This window comes from Brachionichthys hirsutus, chromosome 17 (genome assembly GCF_040956055.1).
Source record: "Brachionichthys hirsutus isolate HB-005 chromosome 17, CSIRO-AGI_Bhir_v1, whole genome shotgun sequence".
Taxonomy (NCBI): domain Eukaryota; kingdom Metazoa; phylum Chordata; class Actinopteri; order Lophiiformes; family Brachionichthyidae; genus Brachionichthys; species Brachionichthys hirsutus.
Genome location: NC_090913.1, coordinates 1,300,600 through 1,323,114, shown reverse-complemented (window position 1 = coordinate 1,323,114; position 22,515 = coordinate 1,300,600). Strand labels below are relative to the sequence as shown.

The following is a 22,515-nucleotide window of genomic DNA, read 5'->3' as shown; positions in this document are numbered from 1 at the left end:
ATTCCTCCTCAACCTGACACACACGGTCCAGGCTTGGGGTCCTGTGACCACCCAACCAATAGTGATACTGAGCGTGGTGGTGTGAGGTGTAGCAGGTGGTTAGTTCAAGTCCCGCATGTGAAAAACAGCAGCTGCTGCGTTTATTCTTTTGTTCCTTCTCAGGTGTGATTCAAGTTGAACTTCAAAGAACCAACTCACAACAGATGGCAGGATGGCGTGACACACATCCTCCAACCATCCTGACCCCAAGAAAGCAGCAGGCCACATCATTGGTGCTCCCTTCAGCCAATAGGACATGAGCAGGAGAGAAGCGGGCTAAAAAATCTGCATTTATTTTCATTTTAATTAAAACAATATTGCTTATATTTTCTGTCATCTTGTCTTTATTCTGGGTCTGAAATAATGAAAAACAAGGTAGAATTGGGCCCTCTGGGTGTAGGTGATGCTTTCAGGGCAAAGGTCAAACACACAAACAATCCTTGTTAAATACGCCGCACATTTAGCATCCAAGGAGGGTTTACATTCCACAGAGTAATCTGGTTCAGGTTGAGGTTGTGAGGAGATATGCATCGGATCAAAGGTTCAGAGCCACAGATGAGCAGAGGTTTAAAAAGAAGATTAAACAACTCATCCGATCCACCAGGACTTACCCGTCATTCCCAGAATTCACCAATCCCAAACAGCTCGGGTTCATTTTACACAAAAGAGACAAAGCCAGGATTCTCTCATCCATCCCTTTCAAACCAGCAGGAAAGAAGAACATGATGGTCAGAACGCAAACTGTACAACCCCCCCCCCCCCCATCATAACGGAGGGAAGGCGCTCTGGGGTGTTCCTGTTATCCGCTCTTCATCATAAAAAGCACAAATTAAAAGCAGTCTTTTCAGAGACTGAGAGCCACAGATTCCACCATCAGATGCTGCAATAAAGATTTAATCCAGCCGTACACGCTCATCAGTAACGTCCAGCAGCGTGTTTGTGGATTGTCTGTCAGGCCTCAACAGGTGATGAGGAGGACCCGGAGGATGGAGGAGATGCTGGGGCTATCTGGGGGACAAGGGGGCAGCCGTTGGGAATGCGGCGGAGTTCCGCGGAGAGCTGAGGGGGGAGGTCGGCGAGGGGCGGAGCGGACTCCCCAGCAGGTCGCCGTTGTGCAGCTTCCACAGCAGCTCCTCGTTCTCCATGGAGAGACGCTTGTTGACGGTGGACTCCTTCTGCAGCGTCTGCTGGAGAATGGCCTGCTCAGAGGACAGCTGCCTGCAGGGGGAGACAGAGAGCTCTAGAGGCGCCAGGTATACTTCTCAATAAATCATGTCTGCTGCCCAACATCATGGATTTCATGTTTTCATTTAGATTGCTTGTCATGTGAGGAGCAGGTTATTCCTGATTAATATACATCTCAGCAAAATCTTCCGTTTTACAGCTCATGAGATGAAGAATGTCTGGATGAGAGATGGACTAGGCGACCTCCTGGACCCTAAATCCAGTCTAGGCGTCCCCAGATGGGACCCGAGGCAGCAGAGGGAGGACGCACCTGGAGAGAGCAGCATGCTTGTCCATCCTGGCCTTGTAGTCCTCGTTCTCCTGCTGGACTTTGTTCAGACACTCCTCCAGTTTTACATTTGCCTCCATCTATAACACACAGACACACTGGTGTGACTGGTTTGGATTCTGCCGGACCAGAACATCAGCCTCACAGTGGGCCGTGGACAGTGTCACGTAATGAGCGACGCCCACCAGCTTGTCCATGTCCGACAGCTTCTTCTCCTTCTGGTGCAGCTGGTTGGTCTTGATTTCCAGCACCACCTTCAGACTCTCCAGTTCTTGTTCCAGATACACAGTGTGTGAGTCTTTCTACACGAACACAAAGAGACGGGCATGTAGATAAACACAAATGAGAGCCCCTGCTAGACGCTAAGTATTATGCAAAACCAAGCCCATAGAAAGTATTTTTAGGAGCTTTTTGAATACTGCTCAGGAGATTTGTCTTTGTCACTGTGTTCATAAAGTTCATTTAAATTTAAACAGGTCCGTTTACTGTACACATGCAGAAGGACACTGGGTCGGCTGGGTCGGGTCCTTCCTGGACTTCACCTATAAATGAAATGAAAGCTTTCCTCAGGATGTCACCTTTACCAGATTCTTGTCACTGAGTATGCGCCTCCTCCTCTCCTCCTCCATCTTGAGCTTCTCACTAAGCGACTCCTTCTCTGCTGACACCTCAGCTACTTTCTCCTGGAGAAGAAACAAAGAGGAAAAGTCACGATCGAGCTTTGGGCAGACGTGATGTAAACGACATGATCAGAGGTGGATCAGACTCATTCACACCTGCGACAGGTGATTACATTACTGTACAGAATCTACTACGGTGGAGTAATAATAAGAACCTTCTTACCGACAGCAATGTTTCCGTGTCCTTCAGGGCTTTCTCCAGACCCTCCATGTCCGTCTGCTGCAGCCTCTTCATCTCTGACATGAGACAGACACACAGATGAACAACATTGAGTCCGTCTGTGGGTCAGCTGGTAGCCGTCTGCAGGGGTGGGGGTACGGAACCGACCTTGCATGGACGTCTCGTACTGCAGCTTCAGAGACGCCATCATGTGGCTGTGACTCACTTCCTGTTTCTTTCTCTCTGCTTCCTGTCTCCTCCTCAGCTCCTCCACCTGGAGGCCGCAGACGCACAACAACTAGACTGAGGCCAACGACGACCAACGAAAGCAGCAGGTGCGTGTGTGTGTGTGTGTGCGCGTGCGCGTGTGCGTGTGCTCTGACCTGCTGTTCCATTAAAGTGCGACATTTGTCGGCCTCTTCCTGGTACATCTGGTGGACTTTGTCCCACTCTGTTTGGTAAAAGCTCCTCAACCTGACACACACAGGAACACAGTTACACACACACACACACACACACACTGGCGGGCGCTCTGTAGAGTGTGTCCCCAGCAGAACCTTCTAACCGGGTCACACCTGAGCCCATAACGCGAGGTGGACCGGCCAACCCCTCCACTAACAGCTGGCATTGAGAGCACAACCCCCGCCCCGCCGCCCACCTGACCTGCCTGAGGTCTTTACGCGGACTCACAGGTGACATCATAAAGTCTTCACATCAATAAACGCCAGCCACACTTTCACAGAGATGGCCGCCACACCTGTCTTCATGCCGCAGCAGCTCCTCCTTGTGCTGCTCCTCCAGCTTCTTCAGGGCCTCCTCCAAGCTGCTGCGCACCTCCTTCTTCTCCTTCTGCAGATCTTTGCAGCGCTGGGACGACGTGTCTGAAGGAGATGAAAACAAGAGGAGACTTTACTGCCAGTCTGTCACCTGACAGGAAGTGAGGCGTGTGAATGATGCTGCTCCCTCTAACTGTTTCAGGGTGGGACACGAGGAATCGCTGGCCCGTTTGGTGCCAGCAGGGTTTCAGCCCGTGATGATATAATATATAATATACATTAAATCCCACATGAACAACAAAGACAGGAGATCTCCCTGTTCATGATCTATTATAAAGGGTTAGAACCTCTTCCCTGCTGCGACTGCAACTTTCTCCACACTCACATAGTTCAGATTCTGAACCGCTGAGTCATCATTCAGTGGGTTATATAATGCAGCAGCAGAACGTAGTATCGCAGTAACACACAAACAGGGATCCTCGTTCTGTGTGTGCGTGTGGTCATAGCAGGGGTTTGTGCATTGCTGACATTCCTCAGTTCTGTATGTAAAGTTATGGGTCAAAGGTCAAACAGGCAGTAAAGATTATGTGTGTGTTGGGGGGGGGGGGGGGGGGGGATCCTGCTGTTGTTAAGAATGTCTAAGTTTTTAATGAGTGACTGTGTGTGTGAGGATTTCACTGGTTCCGCTGGCGTGAGGTCCGGGTAATGCAGTCTGGACTTCAGACGTGCCTTAAGGACATCAACTCCTGGATGACCGAGAACTTCCTGTTATTAAATCTAAATAAAACTGAGGTTCTGGTTCTTGGGCCAAAGCATCTCAGAAATGTTTGTTCTAGTGTTGTAGTTGAACTAGATGGCGTCTCAGTGTCCACCAGCACCACTGCCAAGAATCTGGGGGTAATCTTTGATCAGGACCTGTCCTTTCAGTCCCAGATAAAGCATATTTCAAGGACTGCGTTCTTTCACCTTCGCAATATTTCAAAGGTCAGGCACCTACTAACCCGAAAACATGCAGAAAAGATAGTCCATGCTTTTGTGACTTCCAGACTGGACTACTGCAACTCCTTACTGTCCGGCTTCCCAAAAGGTCTATTAAACATCTCCAGCTGATCCAGAATGCAGCAGCTCGTGTTCTGATCCAGAACGCAGCAGCTCGGGTTCTGACGGGGACCAGACTGAGAGAACACATTTCCCCTGCTCTGGCGTCTCTGCATTGGCTTCCTGTTAGAGAAGGAATTGAATATAAAATCCTTCTACTTACTTTTAAAGCCCTCACTGGCCAGGCCCCTCCTTACCTTACAGAGATGATTATCCCGTATTGCCCCACTAGGACCCTGCGGTCCCAACATGCTGGCCTGCTCGTGGTTCCAAAAATGTCCAAGAGCAGACAGGGGGGCGGAGCTTTCAGTTATCGAGCTCCTTTATTGTGGAATCAGCTCCCTGATTGGTTCGTGAGACAGACACCATCTCTATGTTCAAGAGTAGATTAAAGACTTTCCTTTTTAACAAAGCTTATAGTTAATCGATACAATAATCAATATGCTGTCATAGGCCAGCACTGGTGGCTTAACCTCCTATGACACACTGAGCTCCTCCCCCTTTATCTGGTTATTCATGTTATAAATATATGTGAGTAATCTCTCTCTCTTCCCTGTAGTCTTGTGCTCTCTCTCCCTCTGTTTGTCCCTCTTTCTCTTTCAGGTCCTTTTCTCCGTGGTGCTGCAGAACCTGGACCTGTGTCCCTCAACACTGATGTCCACATCGCTAGCATTAGCATTTATAGCTTTATATATTAGCTCTTTAGTCAGTGGTTTGTTTTTGTCTGCTCCTGTGCTCTCTGTCTGTCTCTCTGTCTCTCTCTTTGTTCTTGTCTCTCCCGCCTTCTCAACCCAACCGGTCAGACAGATGGCGCCCACTATGGGTTCTGTTCAAAGTTTCTGCCTGTTAAAGGGAAGTTTTTCCTTGCCTCCGTCTCCAAAGTTCTTGCTCTTGTGGGTCAACTTGGGTTTGTCTTTCCCTGCAGGTCTCTCCCTGTAAAGTGCCTTGCGATAACTTTCTGTTATGATCTGGCGCTATAGAAGTAAAAATGAATACAATTGAATTCAATATAGCCGTTGACTCTCTGCTAAACAGCTGAGCCTTTCGGTCATGTGACAGAACATGTCCACTGGTGTGACAACACTATCCTGCAACACTGAGGACATGGGACAAAAATAAGGCCCAGATTAAAGCAGTATTGAATTAAAGCTAACAAAGACTGAGGTGGGTTCTGGCCATGGTCTTTCTGACACCATAACCAGGTTCAAACAAAACCCTCACAGCATGCTTCGGTGAAGCAGTGTACCAAACACTGGAGTGAAACGCGACGACTGCTGCAGGCTGTCGCTAGACACAGAAAAAACCCAAAACACAGAAGAACTGAGCCGAAGACAGACCAGGTCACCCGGTGGAGGCGCTACAGAGGGGTGACAGCGCTCTGTGTGTGTGTGTTGTAAAATGTTCGTGCAAGGAGAACAGATACTTGTTTTCGGTAACACGTCTTTATTGCCTCTTACTCCCGTGCGTGGCTTTACAACACAAGACCATTAACTAGAACCCGAGCATGCGCAGTACGAACCTACGGCAACTGATGCAGGACATACATCACAATAAACGTGCGATCATTATATTGCAAGATCTACATCCTCTTCCTTTAGCTTGTGCCTCTAGGAACAAAATAAAGTGCATGATCTACATGTGTGTGTGTGAGAATCCTCACCCAGTTCATCTCGGAGGGTTGCAAAGGTCAGCGACAGAACCTCCTTCTGTTTCAAGACCTCGTCACGCTAGAGAGAAGACACAAGTTTACAGATAAACACACCTTCCGGTACACACCACCAGGTATACACCATCAGGTACACACAATCCAGTACACACCATCGAGTATACACCATCCAGTATACACCAGCCAATTTACACCATCCAGTACACACCATCAGGTACACACCATCTAGTATACACCATCCGGTACACACCATTGAGGATACACCATCAGGTATACACCATCCAGTACACACCATCAGGTACACACCATCTAGTATACACCATCCGGTACACACCATCAGGTATACACCATCCAGTACACACCATCGAGTATACACAATCCAGTACACACCATCCAGTGTACACCATCTGGTACAGAGTGGATCGTCCAGTGACCAGTAGATCATCGGTTTGAATCCTGGCTCTGACTGTCCACGTGTCGAAATGTCCTTGAACCCCAACTTGCTCCCAGTGGGCCGAGCAGCGCCCCCCGCAGGGCAGCAGTCGCCCGCTGGAGTGTGAATGTGTGTGTGAATGGGTGAATGTGAGGTCAAATTGTAAAGTGCTTTGGGCACGGAGAAGTTGGAAAAGCACTACAGTATATAAGTACAGTCCATTTACCAATTACCACCCCCCAGTCAGCACCCCCCCTCCAGGACACACACACACACACACACACACACACACAGCCCAGTGCTACCCTTTCACTACTGACAACACAAACCAGAGCACCGACAGTTAAAGTGAGCCCATATTTACACGTCTACAAAAGTCAACACACACCTTGTGTTTCGTCTTGATGCTGTGAGTGGGGGCCATCCTGGTGTTCGTATAGGCTTTGCTGGTCGAGGAGCCCATGTTCCATAGACCCAACACTCTCTCACACACACACACACGCACACAACAGACACACAACAGACACACACAACAGACACACAACCTCCCTTAGAAATGCTCCATTCGGACTTCAGTCTGGTTCCTCCTGTGATCACAACCGGCAGACAAACACTCTCTCTCTCTCTGCACCTCCTCCTGCTCTCACTCTCTCGCCACCTCCACTCCTCCCACACTACCTGTTCACCACAGGGCTCCCTGACCTCCCCCCCCCTCCAGGGTTTCTGCTCCTCCTGCTCGGCTGCTATGGAATGGAGGAATGCCTGTAATTCCAGCCTCTTCGTATTGTCTCTGCTTTGGACGATAAACTGGTGTGTCTGCATTGAAGTCGTGTCTGTCTGCTGATGGGTTCTACTGGTCCCAGTCTAATCAGGGCTCAACACTGAACACACGTTTGTCTTTAGGAACCGGGTTCTGTCTCCACGCAGATACAGCATGGAGGACGAGCGTCCCACTTTAACTTCACCAACAAAACAAAGACAAGCTGAACTTTGAAGCGTCCCGGCGCTGGAGACGCCGCTGGAGACGCTGCTGGAGACGCCGCTGAAGACGCTGCTGGAGACGCTGCTGGTACTGAAGTCCTATTATGGTGCCAGTATAAATGACACAGTCAGGCTTTTAATAGCCCCACCCCGCCCCATCTCGCCCCATCCCGCCCCGTCCCGCCGCTGGGTATCTTGGATTCAGGACAGATTAGATAGCACCGGTATTCATGATACACACATTATCACACATCCACACAACAAAGTGCTTCAGTGCTGCAGCTGCTGCATTCCTTCCTTCCTCCTTCACCCCCCCCCCCCACACACACACTTTACAGCATACCATCCTTGGAATCAATAACAAAGTCAGGGGTGGGGCGGGAGTGTTTCCAGCTTTACCTGTGAGCCTGCCATGACACACACACGCACACACACACACACCTACTGTAGCCAGGTGTCACACAGCAGCAGGTTGTTTCCATGGCAGCGGGTGTTGATGTTGTTGATGGGTGTGGTTTCAGAAAAGCTAAACGGCCATTAGCAGCTGCTGCTGGTTTAATTACAGGCTGCGGCTGCTTTGCTCAAGGGAAAGGGTGGAGCACAGGTAAGTGATCATTTCCCCTCATTGCAGCGGAACAGGTTCAGACCCGTCAGGTTACTCACCTGTCCCATGCAGGACAGGCCTCATGGACATCAGTGTGTCCTCGCTCTGATTGATCAATTGATTGGAGCATGAACATGAAACCACCCTCATCACCACCAGCAGCAGAAATATTCATCCTGTGATATTAGATTTGTAACCCAGTTTTAAAACACTGAGGTTGTGGGCCGGTTCTGGATGCAGTACCTCGTTGAAGAGATGCTGGATGACTGTGGCGAGAGCCTCCACCCTCCTATTCGCCTGGATCAGCAGCCTCCTCAGCTGGTGGATTACCTGGTTCTTCTTCTCCACCTGTTCTTTGCACTGGTTCTGTTTGGGTTTCACCGTCGGGTCGGCCGCCACAGTCCCAGCTGCACCAGTCTTGGATGGGCTCCGTAGGCGGGACCCTGTTCTGGGGCTGGCCCGTGAACCTGTCCTTGCTTTGAAGCCGACACTAGCGGCGCCGGTGGTGCCTGAGCTGCCACTGGCAGGCCCTGGGAGGACTGGTATCACCCCTGCATGAGCCTTCACCACGTCTGGTACCTGTCGATGGTAAAAAACCTTAACAATAAAAGACAACAACTAAACACACAAAAGCAGTCCTTTAGGAAATAGAGAACCAAATGGACAGAAGCAGCAACACCCGTCATGTCTTATTCTTGCATTCTTTTATTTATTTGTTTACATTGGAGTTGTGTTCACATCTCCACGGTAACAAGAAAAGAAGTGTCAAGAATGTCATCACTATTAAATCCGACTTGTTCAAAAACGCCCGAGTGGAGGCATCTCCAGCCTCACCAGGACCACCACAGAAGAAGAATTAACTACAGAAATACTTCATTTTAAGATGCCTACCTGGCCAGGTGGAGGCTGCTGCTGGTTGTGGGCGGCTTCTCCGCCTGCTGCGCCCGGCGACCTGCTGGTGGCGTTTGTGGGTCTGGTTGGTGCCTCCCGAGGCTTACTTTTATCCACTGCAAGAAAACACCGACCTCTTAGTGTTTGGGTGGCAGGAACAACATTCAGCACACACACACACACACACACACACACACACACACACAATATCCCCTCAGCCCATCAACCGAGCAGGGAGAAGAGTCACAACACAACTACACAACTACAAACGACACGGAGCACACTCTCGTCGCTCTCATCTGAATGAGAATACGCTCTATCAGAGAAATGCATCATGGGCATGAGTGACTGGACTGAAGTGTTTAAGATAAAATAAAACTTTATTGATCCCTCAGTGTGGAAAGTTCAGCATCACAGCAGCTGAACAAAGACAATATAAAAAGCAGTTAAATAAAGAGAAGGGAAAGGGAAATTTAGAGAAACATTCATTAAAAAATAAAATAGTTATATTGTCCATTGTATATTCACTATATACAACTAAAATGCAGGGACAATATAAGCTTTAGGACAGAAGACTGGAGGTGAGAGAATCCGCTGTTGGGTGCTAAAAGCTCAAACTTCTGTTTGACTTGTTCTGAGTGTGATTTGAGACACAGAATCCTCAGATGAAGCCGAATCTTTAGGTTCAAAGCTAAATTATTGGGCCTGTTTGTCAGAGACTGGCTGATTTCCTCACAGATACTGCCCCCTACTGGAAGCCACTGACCATAACACCCGGATCCAGGTTTACCTGCAGGTGTGGAGGCCGGAGGATCTCCCTGACAGAAGCAATCAGTGTCATGACAACAGCTCACAGCCAAAGGTTGTTCACTAAACCGTTTGAATGTTCTGACGGACCAACCACCAACGCCAGCAGAACGGAACGCCTGATGGCCGAGTCAGCGTGGGACGCAGTGAGACATGTTTGACTCAGGATGTCTCAGAAGGAATTCCTAATTCATCCTCACACATCCCCATCCTAGTCGTTCATTGGTAGATTAAAAATCCCTGTCAGGACGACGCATCACGTGACTCATCATGTGACCGCTGGACCGTTAAAACCTGCCTCTAGCATCCGGAGAACATTCCGAGTGCCAGATCCAGAACACGACCCGGATCGAGATGAGACTCCAGCTTTCGTTTTTAAATACATCTCGTTACAGGCATTTGTCTCCGGCTGACATGTGTGATGGTCGATGTGACCGATGATGATGATGATGATGATGATGGTCTGTATACCTGGAGCCTGCCAAGCTGTCATGCAGAGCTGCTGAACCCAGACTGAGAGAAGAACAACACTGTTAGCATCACAAACGACAATTCCCGCCGGGTCATTAGAACCTCCAGCAGTGCAAACGTTGTTAGCTCAGATAAGTAGTTTATGCAATTTGTTGTTTTTTTTGGGGGGGGGGGGGCTTTAGGTCTAGTTTGTAAAACAGTAAATGTTCATCAATAAGTGGTTTGTGTTCAACCATAAGTTGCTTTCACATGTTGCTATAAAAAGAAGCTTCATGTGATGACACATGTTGTCTACATGACCTACTAACACGCAAACGGCATCATCTGGTCACCTAGCAACAAGCATCTGTGACATCATCCAGCCACAGGACAGATGAGAGACGTAAATGCAGCAGGAACTGGTTTCTATCTTTTATATTCACGCAATGCATTTTAAAAAGCTTCTCTGCACAGAGGATTCTGATCAATAGACCAATAGATAATCAATGCTTCAGGGCAAACGGCGGATGCTAAGCTACAAACATCAGCACTGGACTCTCTGAACCTTTCTGTCAGATACGCTTTACTGCCGGAAACCGACTCTGTGGATTGTTGCTTTTGGTCACAAAACTGAAAAGAGCTAGAAGTCAGGCAGCTGTGGACGGGGAAGACTTCAGTGGGTTCAGAAGTAAGGGATCCGATAATTACAGAGCAGCGGAACAATAATCGGCTCCTCGTTGAAACGGAGGTGAAGCAGTATTTGTGTTTATATGAGATTCCAGATCAGATGTGGATTAATCTGCATGTGACGGCCGTTGACCGCCAGAGAGAACATCGCTCAGGATTCACCCCAAATCTCTGAACATCCCGGCTGAGCCCGGGGAGAACGTTTTAATCCAGCCTCGTGAAGAATGCTGCACATCAGATTAATGCCGCCTCATCAGAGCCAGCCGTGACTAAAGCCTGATCTAACCTACATTTCGGGTCTGTGGAGCCGGACAAACGGTCTGCAGCCAAACACGTGCAGCTGGGATAGAAGCGGCCAGCAGGGAACATCTGGACTGAGAGGAACGTCTTCCTACCAGAAACCGAACGTGGAAGTCCAAAAATAGCAGCGTGTCCCGTTACTGTTAATGTGAGGATGGTCGCCCCCCAGTGAGGAACAGCAGATGGGCCCTCCTGGTTCTGTCCTGTGGCTGCTTCCTTCATGGTGGATAAACACCGTCCAGTCTATTTGTCACGCTACTGCTCAAACACGCCCCCCCCCCCCCCCCCCCCCCACCACCAACACCACCACACATGCTTTCAGTGTCCAGAAAGCCTCACGGCGGAAGAGAGACGGAGGCAACAATGGCTGCCTGCCCCCCCCCCCCCCCCGGAGCACAGGAAGAGGATGAGGAGGAGGCTGGAGCCAACCTGATCACTACGGCAACCACACCCAGACAGACGACATGAGGACTGGAAGCGTTTGAAGGTGCTGAGCAGGGTTTGATGTGTAAAGACATTATAAAAATCACTGTTTCTTTAAATGAATCACGAATGAGAAATGTTTTAATCTCAGACTGGGATTATCTCCTTTTATGGGTGTGGTGGCACCTCCCCCCCCCCGACTCCACCCGACCGATGTTTAAGTGGAGGAGGAGGAAGGCTGCTGGATAGAAGCAGGAGGGTGTACCAGCATGAAGGATGGACGGATGGACGGATGGACGGACGGACAGATGGATGGATGATTGCTGTAAGGATCGATCACATTGTGGTGATGAATGACAGTAGGAGATGGAAGACGGGACACATCCAGACCTGCGTGGAAAACCACAGTGTTCTTCCGGCATCCTGGTGGCAGCTGAAGGCTCCGGAAAAGTCCTTTGGCTGTCAGCTTCACGTGGAAGTTGGACAGAGACAGTCTGGGAGACCATAACATTGTTTGTTTGTAATCCAGCACTCTGATTTTAGAAGGATGGTTCCAGTTTGGAATGTTGGAACTGGTTCCCAAAGACTCCTGGGAAACACTGGCACACTGAAAATGTTTGAGATGCACAACAGTTAAAACTAAAAAGGATTTTCTTCTTCAATGACAGAAGAAGATGAGAATCATTCTACAGGATTCCACAAAGAAAGATCAGAAAACAGGATAAAAAATCAAAAAGGAGCGTTCACAGGAGGAAGAACAATCTGCTAGCTGTTAGCTGCCCTTCAGCGGCTCAGCGGAATACAGAGTGAAGGAGAGACTTCGGGAGTCCAGAGAGGAGGAGGAGAAGAGGAGGTAAAAATAGCTTCCTGCTCCATCGTCCCAGGTGGCGGCGAATCATCCAGCCGTAAAGATGGAGAGATGAGAATGAGAGGAAGTCCTCATCTCTGTGAGGGAGGATTTCTCTCCTCTGATTGGTCGTCCTCCTCCGCTGAAGCAAAAGGCAGGCTGACCCACTGACGCACACACACACACACACACACACAAAGTGAGGGAGGGATGCTGCTGCAGGGGAGGAGGAGGGAGGTGGTGTGAGGCATTCCATTAAACTCCTTATTGCTCTCTCTCTCTCTCTCTCTCTCTCTCTCTCTTTCTCATCAGAGTCACATGATCTACGGGACTGAACCAATGACCTGAGAGGGTGGGAGGAGCCTCCATCTTATCCTGCTGGTCGGTGCGTTTTAGCCTGGTCAGGAAATACACAATCTTTTACTGCTTATTTAATTTTACACAACATTAAATACACGACTCCCTTTCAGCTTCAGAAACTCCTTGAACCGGTAACCCCCCCCCCCCCCCGCTGCAGCATTCACAACAGTTAGCATGTCTGTAGCTCCACCGGTGCTAACATCCTCACAGCATTACAAACATAAAGGGGAATCTTTCCACGGAACATAGCCACGATGATGATGATGATGATGCATCATCATCATCGTGGTCAGAATAAAAGCACAGGAGCTCAACAGAACCTGCAGAAGGCTGCAGACAGCTGCTCTGAGGGGGGAGACAGAGTCAGGCGCCGGGCCCCCACCAGACACACCACATGGGGTGAGGCTGTAACCACAGGCCCACACTGCAGCGAGCATCAGCTGCTTCTACTGGTCCAGGGGTTCCTGTTGGGCCGTGATGCAGACTGACCTGAGATCAGAACGGAGCTGAAACAGCATCTCCCTGGTCCTTTGAAGCCTCGCTTCATCTGACCCCCCCCCCCCCCACACACACACCTGTGCTGTGTAGGCGGCTCAGTCTGGCTGAGCTGCTTCTTTGGAGGGGACACGGGGACGCCTGCTTCGCTGGGGGGCTGGCCGTCGCTGTCTTCGCTGGGGGCTGACTGGCGCTCGTTGTTTTTCCTCTGTTGTGGTTGGAGACAGTCGAGGTCTTGATACCTGACGAAAGGATGAAGAGGAAGTCAAACCCCACCTCTATCGCTCTATCCATCCATCCATCCATGCATGCATCACCTGCAGGGGGGCTCTTGGCCTGCAGTGACAGCGCCCTGTGCCTCGTTGGGGGTTTTGGAGCAGCAGTGAACCCGCTGGGAGCACTGGGAGCACTGGGAACACTGGGAACACTGGGAACACTGGGAACACTGGGAACACTGGGAGCACTGGCGCTGGTTACGAGGGGCTTTGGCTGACTGTGTTTACCCACAGGGGGGGTGCTTTTGATGGGGTGTTCGGCCGGCTGGGTTCCTGTTTGAGGTGCTGGAGAATCTGAAGGAAAGATTCAACAGGAGATTCTGTACGATGACATCATCACAGCATCGCTATGGAAACCAGATGTTTTTGAGTATTGGAGTCCATTTAATGAGGATCTGTGATCTCATAGTGAATAGAACCGGACTCGTAGAACAAACACCCTGCTGTTTGACCCGGCTGACCCCTGTGCCATCCCGCCACAACGTTTCTTTGGGGGGGGGAATGCACTCCTCACCTACCTTTGCGTGGGGCTCCGTTGTTCTCGTTACTCCCCAGCGATGAGGAGCTGAGGCTTGTGGGTATTCCTTTCGCAGCAGCTTTTGCTGCTGGGGTTGTGGACCGTGACGGCGGCTGCTGATTGGCTGTTGCCGGACCCTGGGCGGCCGCTGCTCGCTCTGTGGTGGTGCGAGGTCTGGGGATGCCTGGGGGAGAGAGGAACGATGAAGACTGGAGCTCCTCGTCACAGACCCGCTCGTATGAACCGTGTCCACCTGTGCAGGTCGGATGTAAATGTGTTATTATTATGGTATGGATTGTACCGTTTTATCCTAATGGAACCCGGACCAAACAGAAACGCCATCGCTCAGTGACGATGGCGTTCTACGGAGACCTCATTGGTCAGTGTGGGCGGTGGTTTTATGTGTTTTGATCTGCTGTCTGGAAGGTTCAGGCTCAGCTGTTGTTGTCATGGTGAGCAGTGAACGTCAATGTCCTGTCCAATCAGAGAGCAGCTGGGTGCACGTTCAGGACCTGCAGCCTGATCTCCAGCCGAGCCGGCGGGTCCCAGCAGGCCTCGTCAGACCGGCCCGGTTCTCTGGGAGTCGCACTTGCTGCATGTTTCCTCTAGTTTACAGCTCAAAACATTCACTCACGTGTTCTGACGCCCCCCCCCCCCCCCCCCCCCTCAGCTACATGTCCTGTCTGGTGAACATCTACAGATCCCCCGCCCATCAGGAAAACAAAACCCGACTTCCTGTTCACCTTTAACGACACAGAGGCGTACCTTCTCTCAATCTGGGGGATTCCTGGTGGGACATTCCTTCAGGGGTGCCAGTGAACAATGAAAAGCCTCGCTGCAGTCATGTGACCAGGCTGGGGCGTGGCTTCATTCAGCCGTCTCTGGACGTTGTTATGGGATTATGAACATTCAGCTCGTCCCCCTGAAGCCTCACACAAAGCCACGCTGTCTGTTTACACACAAACAGGAGCGTCATGTGACGTGCACCGGTACACACCCACTTCCTGCTGTGTAATGTATTGTTCCTTTAGTGATGTGTTGTGTGCGTCTTATTATGGGCTGCTCAGAACCTTGATGATCCAGAGAGGTTGCTGGTTGTTTTCCCCCTGAGTTCTGCCTCACAGGGAAGGAAACACAAAGACCTGTGAAAAAACTGCTTGTTATGAAGGTTTGTGTGTTCACTGCAATGACATTACCTCACATTAACACACACACACACACACACACACAAGCGCGCACACGTTAGCGCAGCAGGAAAGCGTGTCCCAGTCCGGAGCAGGAAACATCTGGCTTCATTTGGTTGCAGTTTGGATGAAGGGCTAACGGAAAGCAGCTGGATTCTCTTAGACGCTGTTAGGTAAGAGCTGGCGGCGGCACCATGCGGCCTCCTGCCTGCTGCAGATACATGGAAACTCAGCTGGGTGACGTCAGCCTGGTCGTTGCTGGATCCACACTTTAGCGTAATTCTCATTATAAGTGTACGGCCGGAGCGCTGGGCTGTTCTCCTCTCAGCAGGACGCCGGATTGAACCTCTCTATTGACATGACAAAGACATCTGGATTTTATTTACAACACCAGAGTTTGTAAACAGCCAATGTCATCCATCTTAATCCTTCGACAAGAACAAGATGATCCTTTTTTTTTCAACAGCCTCTAGGACATAAACGCTGACTCAACAAATGAGGACGCTTCATTAGGCATGCTGCACCAGCACGAACGGAAATCGGCTCGGAGAAACTGCCATCCCGTCAGTTTAACGTAAGAGGAAAAGACTCTGGGCTCAAACAAACGAACCCCGGAGTCCTTCGGTACGTAGGCTAGCAGTTAGCCGTCCCCTGTGATGATTGGACAATATTCATTTTGAGATCTTGAAATCAGACATCGGCGCTATGCTATCGGCGCTATGCTATCGGCGCTATGCTATCGGTGCGTATGCTATCGGTGCGTATGCTATCGGTGCGTATGCTATCGGTGCGTATGCTATCGGTGCGTATGCTATCGGTGCGTATGCTTCTTCTTCTTCAGATGCTTCACACCTAAACCTTTAAACGCTGCATCAGGAAACAGGGCAGACGTTGGTACGCTGCCGCGCCCACGGGCTGCGTTACGGCTGAGCAGCGCCAGCTCGACCCGCTGGGCGCTGTCCTCGTGCAAAAAACGCTGTCGGACATCCTCTACGTCTACATCTGGACGTGCTGGACAAACCTGGACAGGAAGAGATTTCTATCAAGGAGTCAAATATTAAAAGGATCAATTCAGACCCAGACTCAAAGGAGTCATTGATGGTGGTCTCAGAGGTCAAAGGGCGTCCGCTTGTTCCTGAGCGTCAGCACAGACAGGCAAGCTTTTGTGCTTCAGACCGCGACCTTTACCAGCAGAAAGAGCTGCTTTCAGACAGACATTTTATCCACACACAAACGCACAATATACACATCAGACATTTGTACTGTGATGCACAGAATGCACACACTCTGCAGTTCATCACCAGCGTGCACGTCATCCACAAGAACACACTGCAGGGAGCAGTGACCTGCAGTCATGACCTTTCACCCCAGTCAACAGCATTCACTCCGCAGGTACACACAGACACACAAAAGGACAGGAAACAGAACCGCACAAGGACAGAGCCCGAGACAAAAAGAAAATAGTTTCCATCTTTCCTTCAACGTCCCCTGAGGACAAACACAGAGGTGCAGAAAGATGGTCTGCTGCTATGCAACACAACCGACACACACCGACGTGACGACAACAGCAGCTACACACAGCCAGGACCAGCTGGTGTTGAATCACGCAGCGGCGCTGTGTGGATGCATCTAAACTCTGTTTCCTTCCCTTCGGTCGCACTCACGCTGCGCCGCGACACCCTGACAGGATAAGTTGTGTGTGGGAACATGCAGCATTTCAGGGTTCTGGTCATGCGGACTCACCCTGGGTCTGGGTCTGGGTCTGCCCCCGTGTGGAGCCATCACCCTGGGTCCACCCGGGCCCAGGGCTCCCGGGTCCTGGAGGTTGAGTCCCTGACCCTGGAGGTGGAGCCTTATCCCCCCCGGTGCCTCTTCCCCTCGCTCTCACCCTGGGGCCCAGCCTGGAGGAGACTTTCTGCAGGAAAAGCTGCCGGTTGGTGACAACGTCCCAGCGGAGGGGCCCCAGGTCGGAGCTGCGCACAGAGACCATGGTGTTAGCCATTCCCTGCTCCGAGTCCGAAATGCAGACTAGGAAGTGCAAGGAAGCAGTGTAGGAGGAGAGGGGAGGAGTGAAGGAAGGCTGCTGAGAAGGAGGCGGAGGAGAAGCAAAGAGAGGGTAGGAGGGACATTAGGGTGCGCTCTGCAACCACAGGAGGGGCGGAGAAGAGAGGGAAGGAGTTCCCGTTGTCTCGTACATTCCCGTACCGGACCAGGACTACTTTCTTTTCCTTCTCACTTCTCCCCACCCCCACAGCACACAGAGCGAGGAGGTGGGTGAGGAGCTGCCATCTGCCTCCGTCTTTCAAGAGGGAGGACGTCAACTCACAGAAAGTCCTGCCGGTCGTTCAGCTCGGCTGCTCGTGTTAATAAAGCAGTCAGGAAGTTGAAGCGAGGAAACGTGAGAACCCATCTAATCTCCTCCAGCGAGGAGGAGGCAGCAGGGATTACGACCCACACCAACACCAACTGAACGGTGTGCTGGCAGGGCAGCTGGACCGCCGCCGGCGCTGCTTCAGATTTAAAGGGTGTTAAAGTCCAACGATCAGAGAACAGTCAGGGTTCAAGCTGAAACAGTCAGAACGGCTGGTGTCAGGCTGTTCTTTGTTTGAATCAGTCACAGCCTGTGGCTTGTCTGCAGATTTTACACGTGTAAATGTTTCTATACGTGTGTGTGTGTGTGTGCGTGTGTGTGGTCTGAACACACTCCGGTGGATCAGACTCCCACCATGAGACGTCCCACAACCGGGAGCAGCCGATGACGACAGCTCGCCGCCCGAGTGCAACAACTTGTGCTCATGTCAAAAACCAAACGTTCCTTCTGCTCAGAAAACATCTTTCTCAGACTGTCATCACAGATCAGGCGGGTTTCCAGAGGGGACGTATCCCACCCGCAACACCGGACCTCCTTCGACTGAAGGCTTGGAAGCTCCATCCCAACATGGATGTGACCTTTGGAGCACTCTTGGAGGTGGTTTTGCTGGACACCTTCAGGCTCCTGGAGGAGGAGGAGACGACTTCCTCGGCATCAGCAGAGGAGAGAAGAGAAGATCATATGTGGGCAGTGAAGGCCCACAGAAGCAGGAGACTGTCGCTTTTGCCATCTCCATGGCAACAGTCTCATTGGGACATTAAGACTGAAGACAGAACCTCAACTTCTCAGCTACTGTAGCTCAGCGCCATCTAGAGGCTTCCCTCCGTCATTACGGTCAGCAGGAGGAACGGAGGCAGGAAGTGAACTAAACAAGTTCACTTCCTGCCTCCGTCTTTTATCCACGACGTGAGTCACATTTATGTGCATCGACTAAAGCGTGGATCCATCAGATCTCCTCTCTGCTGCTCTCTCGGATGAAACAGTTCATCCTTTCATTTATTCTGTTTTGCCAGAATTAAGGCTTCATGTGATTTATTTCACTTAAAGAAGTCCTCACAGACGTTCCCGGGACAGCAGGGTGACGTCCAGAGAGAGGCGTGACACGCAGGAATCAGTTGCCATGGAAATGATGAAGCAGCTCGAACAGAGGAAGAGGAGTTTATTCAGTAAAATCAGAAGGACATCTGTTGTCCGGTTAACACAGTCAGAAGAGACTAACACCAATAAGACAGACAGAACAAATGCACCAGGGGGCGCTGAGAAGAGGCTGATTTATCAAAAGATGGTTGAACAGTCCAGGAAATAAAGAAACAACGAGGAGCTCCATTTCATCCCATCTTCGTTAGGATGCTCTCCACGGACGCCTGTCCTGAGACCTGAAAGTCATGATCCAGGTAGAACGCCATGAACAGGGATCTCTGCTAACCCCCCCCCCCCCCCTCTGTGTGTACTCAGGTGTTACCTCCTGAATCTCCATGTCAAAGGAGAAGATGTTGATCTCCTCTAAAGCAGCCAAGGTGAGCTCCTCCACGTTGAGGGAGGCCCCGACAGCAGACTCCAGAGTCCTCCAGTGCTTCGGCTTCATGCAGGGGTTACACAGGTCCGCTATCACGGGCAGCTGGAGGAGAACAGGGACAGGAAGTCCGCCCCGGAGCAGAGGAGGACAGCACGTCCCGACCTACCCGCCGTCTCATGACGTCCACCTCGTTCCTCAGGCTTGGGACTGTGCTATTCCGGGGCAGACCCTTCTCCAGCTGCTCCAGGTATTGGCAGAATTTGCTGACCTGTGAGCCGACGTGATCCAGATCCAGCTGCACCAGATGGGTCTGGGACCAGAAGGAGAACCGTTGCAGAGCATGATCAAGCCGTGACAGAACATCAGGCGCACCTCACCTGGCGCCATCCCTTCTGCAAACCGCCCCATTCCTCCAGGGCGTCCCACAGAAGCTGGGTCAGCCTGAACGAAGCGCACAGTTCCTCCAGACTGTCGAACCGGGTCACCTCCAGCTTCACGCACCAGGAAGGAGGGAGGAGAGCGGCGAGGGTTAAACTACGACACCCCTCTGACCGGGTCTAACGTTCCACCGCACCTCGAGTCTCTTCTGGGAGGCGGTGCAGGCAGAGGCTCGAGTCCGCAGCTCCTCCACGGAGGTCTGGATCTCCTCCAGATCCTGACGCACCAGGGAGGAATCTGTGTCCATGTCCAGGATGTGTGGGTCCTACGTGGAGACAGCCGTCTGAGACGCGTTTGGATTCACGGTGTAGGATTCACGGTGTAGCTACCAGCGATTTAATCTTGACTGTCACGATGTCAGCGCTCAGCTGATCGGCGTCTCGGTGCAGCGAGCTGAGGAGGCGGTCCATCGTGGAGTCCCTCTGCAGCTCCGCCTCAGAGACGGCGTCCTGCAGGGAGCCGACGTAGGCCTGCATGGTGGTGAAGACCACCAGGTCCTCCGGAGGCGTGGGGACGGAGGAGGTGTTCATCAGGCTGTACAGCTGGCACACCTCCTCCTGCTCCTCCTCAAGCCCCACCATCTGGTGGTGGGGGGTATTACTGCAGGAACAGCTTCACCTGATGAACTGTCGATGTGAAATAGTCTCACCCTCTCCCGGATGTCGTCCAGGAAGCACAGCGAGTCGGATAACTCTGCTGTGGTGGAGGGGCGGAGCCTCAGCCGAAGCTCAGCCTCACAAGCCTCGGCCACGACGGCGTCCACGCCGGCCTTCGCCAGCCGGGGGAGCGTCTGGTTGATGACCTGCAGCGGAGAATGAACGGTTTGAAGCAGGCGGGCTCGGCGGGTCTGCGTGGCGCGCCCCCTGACCTCCAGACAGCGGCGGGGGGAGGACACCAGCTGCTCCTTGAGCCGTGATTTGTCCACAAGCAGCAAGCCCAAGCAGCTCCGCTGCTCGATGGCTGAGGCCTCCTGATGCTGCCGGCGGTGCAGCTGAAGAGCCCCGCCCAAAGAGGACACGCCTGGGAGACGAAGACGACAGCAGCCATCAGGAACCGTCCCAGCTGTACACCTCTTTGGATCAGCATCCTTCCGCCCCCGCACCCAGAGAGTTGTTTGTTTAACATTTCAACAACAACGTTGCCATGGCTTCACGTGAAGGTTCACATGAAGACACACAAGCGTTGACAGGAAGTGACACGACAAAAAGTGGAGACACGCCCTGACAGTTGGGAGGACAGGCGGCAACGGGACGGATCCGGACCGGAAGGAGCAACAACAGAACCTTTACGGCGATGGAATTACTGTGATCCAGTTGTCCCATCGCATCCGGATCCAGCCGCCGGTTCTCTTTGTAGAACAGACGGAAACGCTCCAGCGTGTGTGAATAGACCCGGGCCGAGTCGAAGGCGAACCGGATCGATTCCTGCAGGGAAAGACAAGTCAAGCCCATGTGTTCGGTACCGTGAAGACGGCTCCGGTACCAGACAGCAGCAGCTCCGGTACCAGACAGTACAGCTCCGGTACCAGTCAGTAGAAGCTAACCTTTATATTCTGAATGAGACTTTGAAGGCGACCGTCGTTGGACAAGACGGATTCCAAACAGGGACCATCCTCATATTTATTCTCTAATGTCTACAAGTAAAAACACACACACACACACACACACACACACACACACACAATATCACCTTATTGAAGTGACATTTCATAATATTTTAACATTTTAGACACATCAGCAAGGCAAAATAAAGATTCAGAACCAGGTTGCTCTAAATGCACGTGGACCCCGTCGGGGTCGCGTGTGCCCCCCGTGGGGGTCGTGTGCCCCCCCCGTGGGGGTCGTGTGCCCCCCCCGTCGGGGTCGTGTGGACCCCCCGTCGGGGTCGTGTGGCCCCCCCGTCGGGGTCGTGTGGCCCCCCCGTCGGGGTCGTGTGGCCCCCCCGTCGGGGTCGTGTGCCCCCCCATCGGGGACGCGTGACTGAGGCTGGATCAGGACCTTAGCGAGTCCAGGTTCTGTCATGTAACCAGCTTCAGGGTCTGATGCGAGCAGATTCACCGACATCACCGTGCTCTCAAACTGAGCGAGGATTTCTGCCATCATCTCCTGCAGGAAGAGACGGGAGCGTAAAGCAGAACCGAGTGGGTCAGAAACAAGTCCCAGCTCAGAGGACATGCAGAAGTGGACCTGGAAGTTCTCCTCAGAGGGTCTGTAGGTGAAGACATCAGCCTCCAGCAGCAGCTCGGTGACGAACAGCGGCCGGACACGAGGGAGGTCTGGCTTCACAAACAGAACATCCAGAACCTGAACTCCAGTCCGGGTCTCTGTGGTTTCACCACGAATCATTCTGCAGGGATGGCTGACCTTCTTCTGCAGGTCTTCCTCCGCCGGGTCGGCCGGACCTTCAGGCTGCTGGCTCTCAATGTTGGCGTGGCTTGACATCTGACGGATCTGATTCTGGATCAGAGCCAGCAGTTTCTCCACCGCAGACACCACCAGGCCGTGTAACGCATCCAGCACCAGGTAGTCCACCAGCCGGATGAAGCTGTGGAGGTCGGATCGGGTCAGGAGCAGAGATAGGGTTAAGGGTTATGGGCTACGGTTTGGGTCGTGTTTTGGGTTCGGCATTTAGGGTTGGTGGTTCTGGTAAGAGTTAGGGGTTAGTCAGGGAGGTTTGAGACGGACGACGGGTTGGATCGGGTCAGGTGTCTCGGTAAGCCCAGTGACATGCAGGCATCGGTCCTGTTTTCGCGGGTCATCAACGAACAGGAAGCGGCGTGTCGACCCACCGGCTGAGGCGGCCGCAGTGAAGAACCTTCTTGATCTGTGCAACGACCCTCCATCTCTCGTCTGTTCGGAGAACACGACCATCAGAACGTTCACTTTGCGCTCTACGCGTGTTCGCCCCGGTCCAGACCAACCTGAACCATCACATCTGGACTGTTCTGTCAAGTAGCTGCGACAGGCGGCGCCGGTGACTTGCTTCACCAGGTCCTGGAAGTTCT

The 22,515-nt window shown here is 51.9% G+C and overlaps 1 protein-coding gene across 1 annotated transcript; it reads right to left on the bottom strand.

The window, feature by feature from the left end:
• Positions 1-371: 371 nt before the first annotated feature.
• On the bottom strand, positions 372-13,516 carry LOC137906640 (microtubule-associated tumor suppressor 1 homolog A-like). The gene is made up of 14 exons (XM_068750928.1): positions 13,291-13,516; positions 10,120-10,161; positions 8,842-8,957; positions 8,350-8,529; positions 8,194-8,316; positions 5,927-5,993; positions 3,150-3,273; positions 2,776-2,866; positions 2,561-2,666; positions 2,396-2,469; positions 2,137-2,235; positions 1,738-1,854; positions 1,535-1,632; positions 372-1,257 (listed from the first exon to the last, which is right to left on the bottom strand). Exons 1-14 carry the CDS (start codon positions 13,514-13,516, stop codon positions 1,044-1,046), a joined length of 1,677 nt encoding a protein of 558 aa, XP_068607029.1. The 3' UTR covers positions 372-1,043.
• Positions 13,517-22,515: the final 8,999 nt, after the last annotated feature.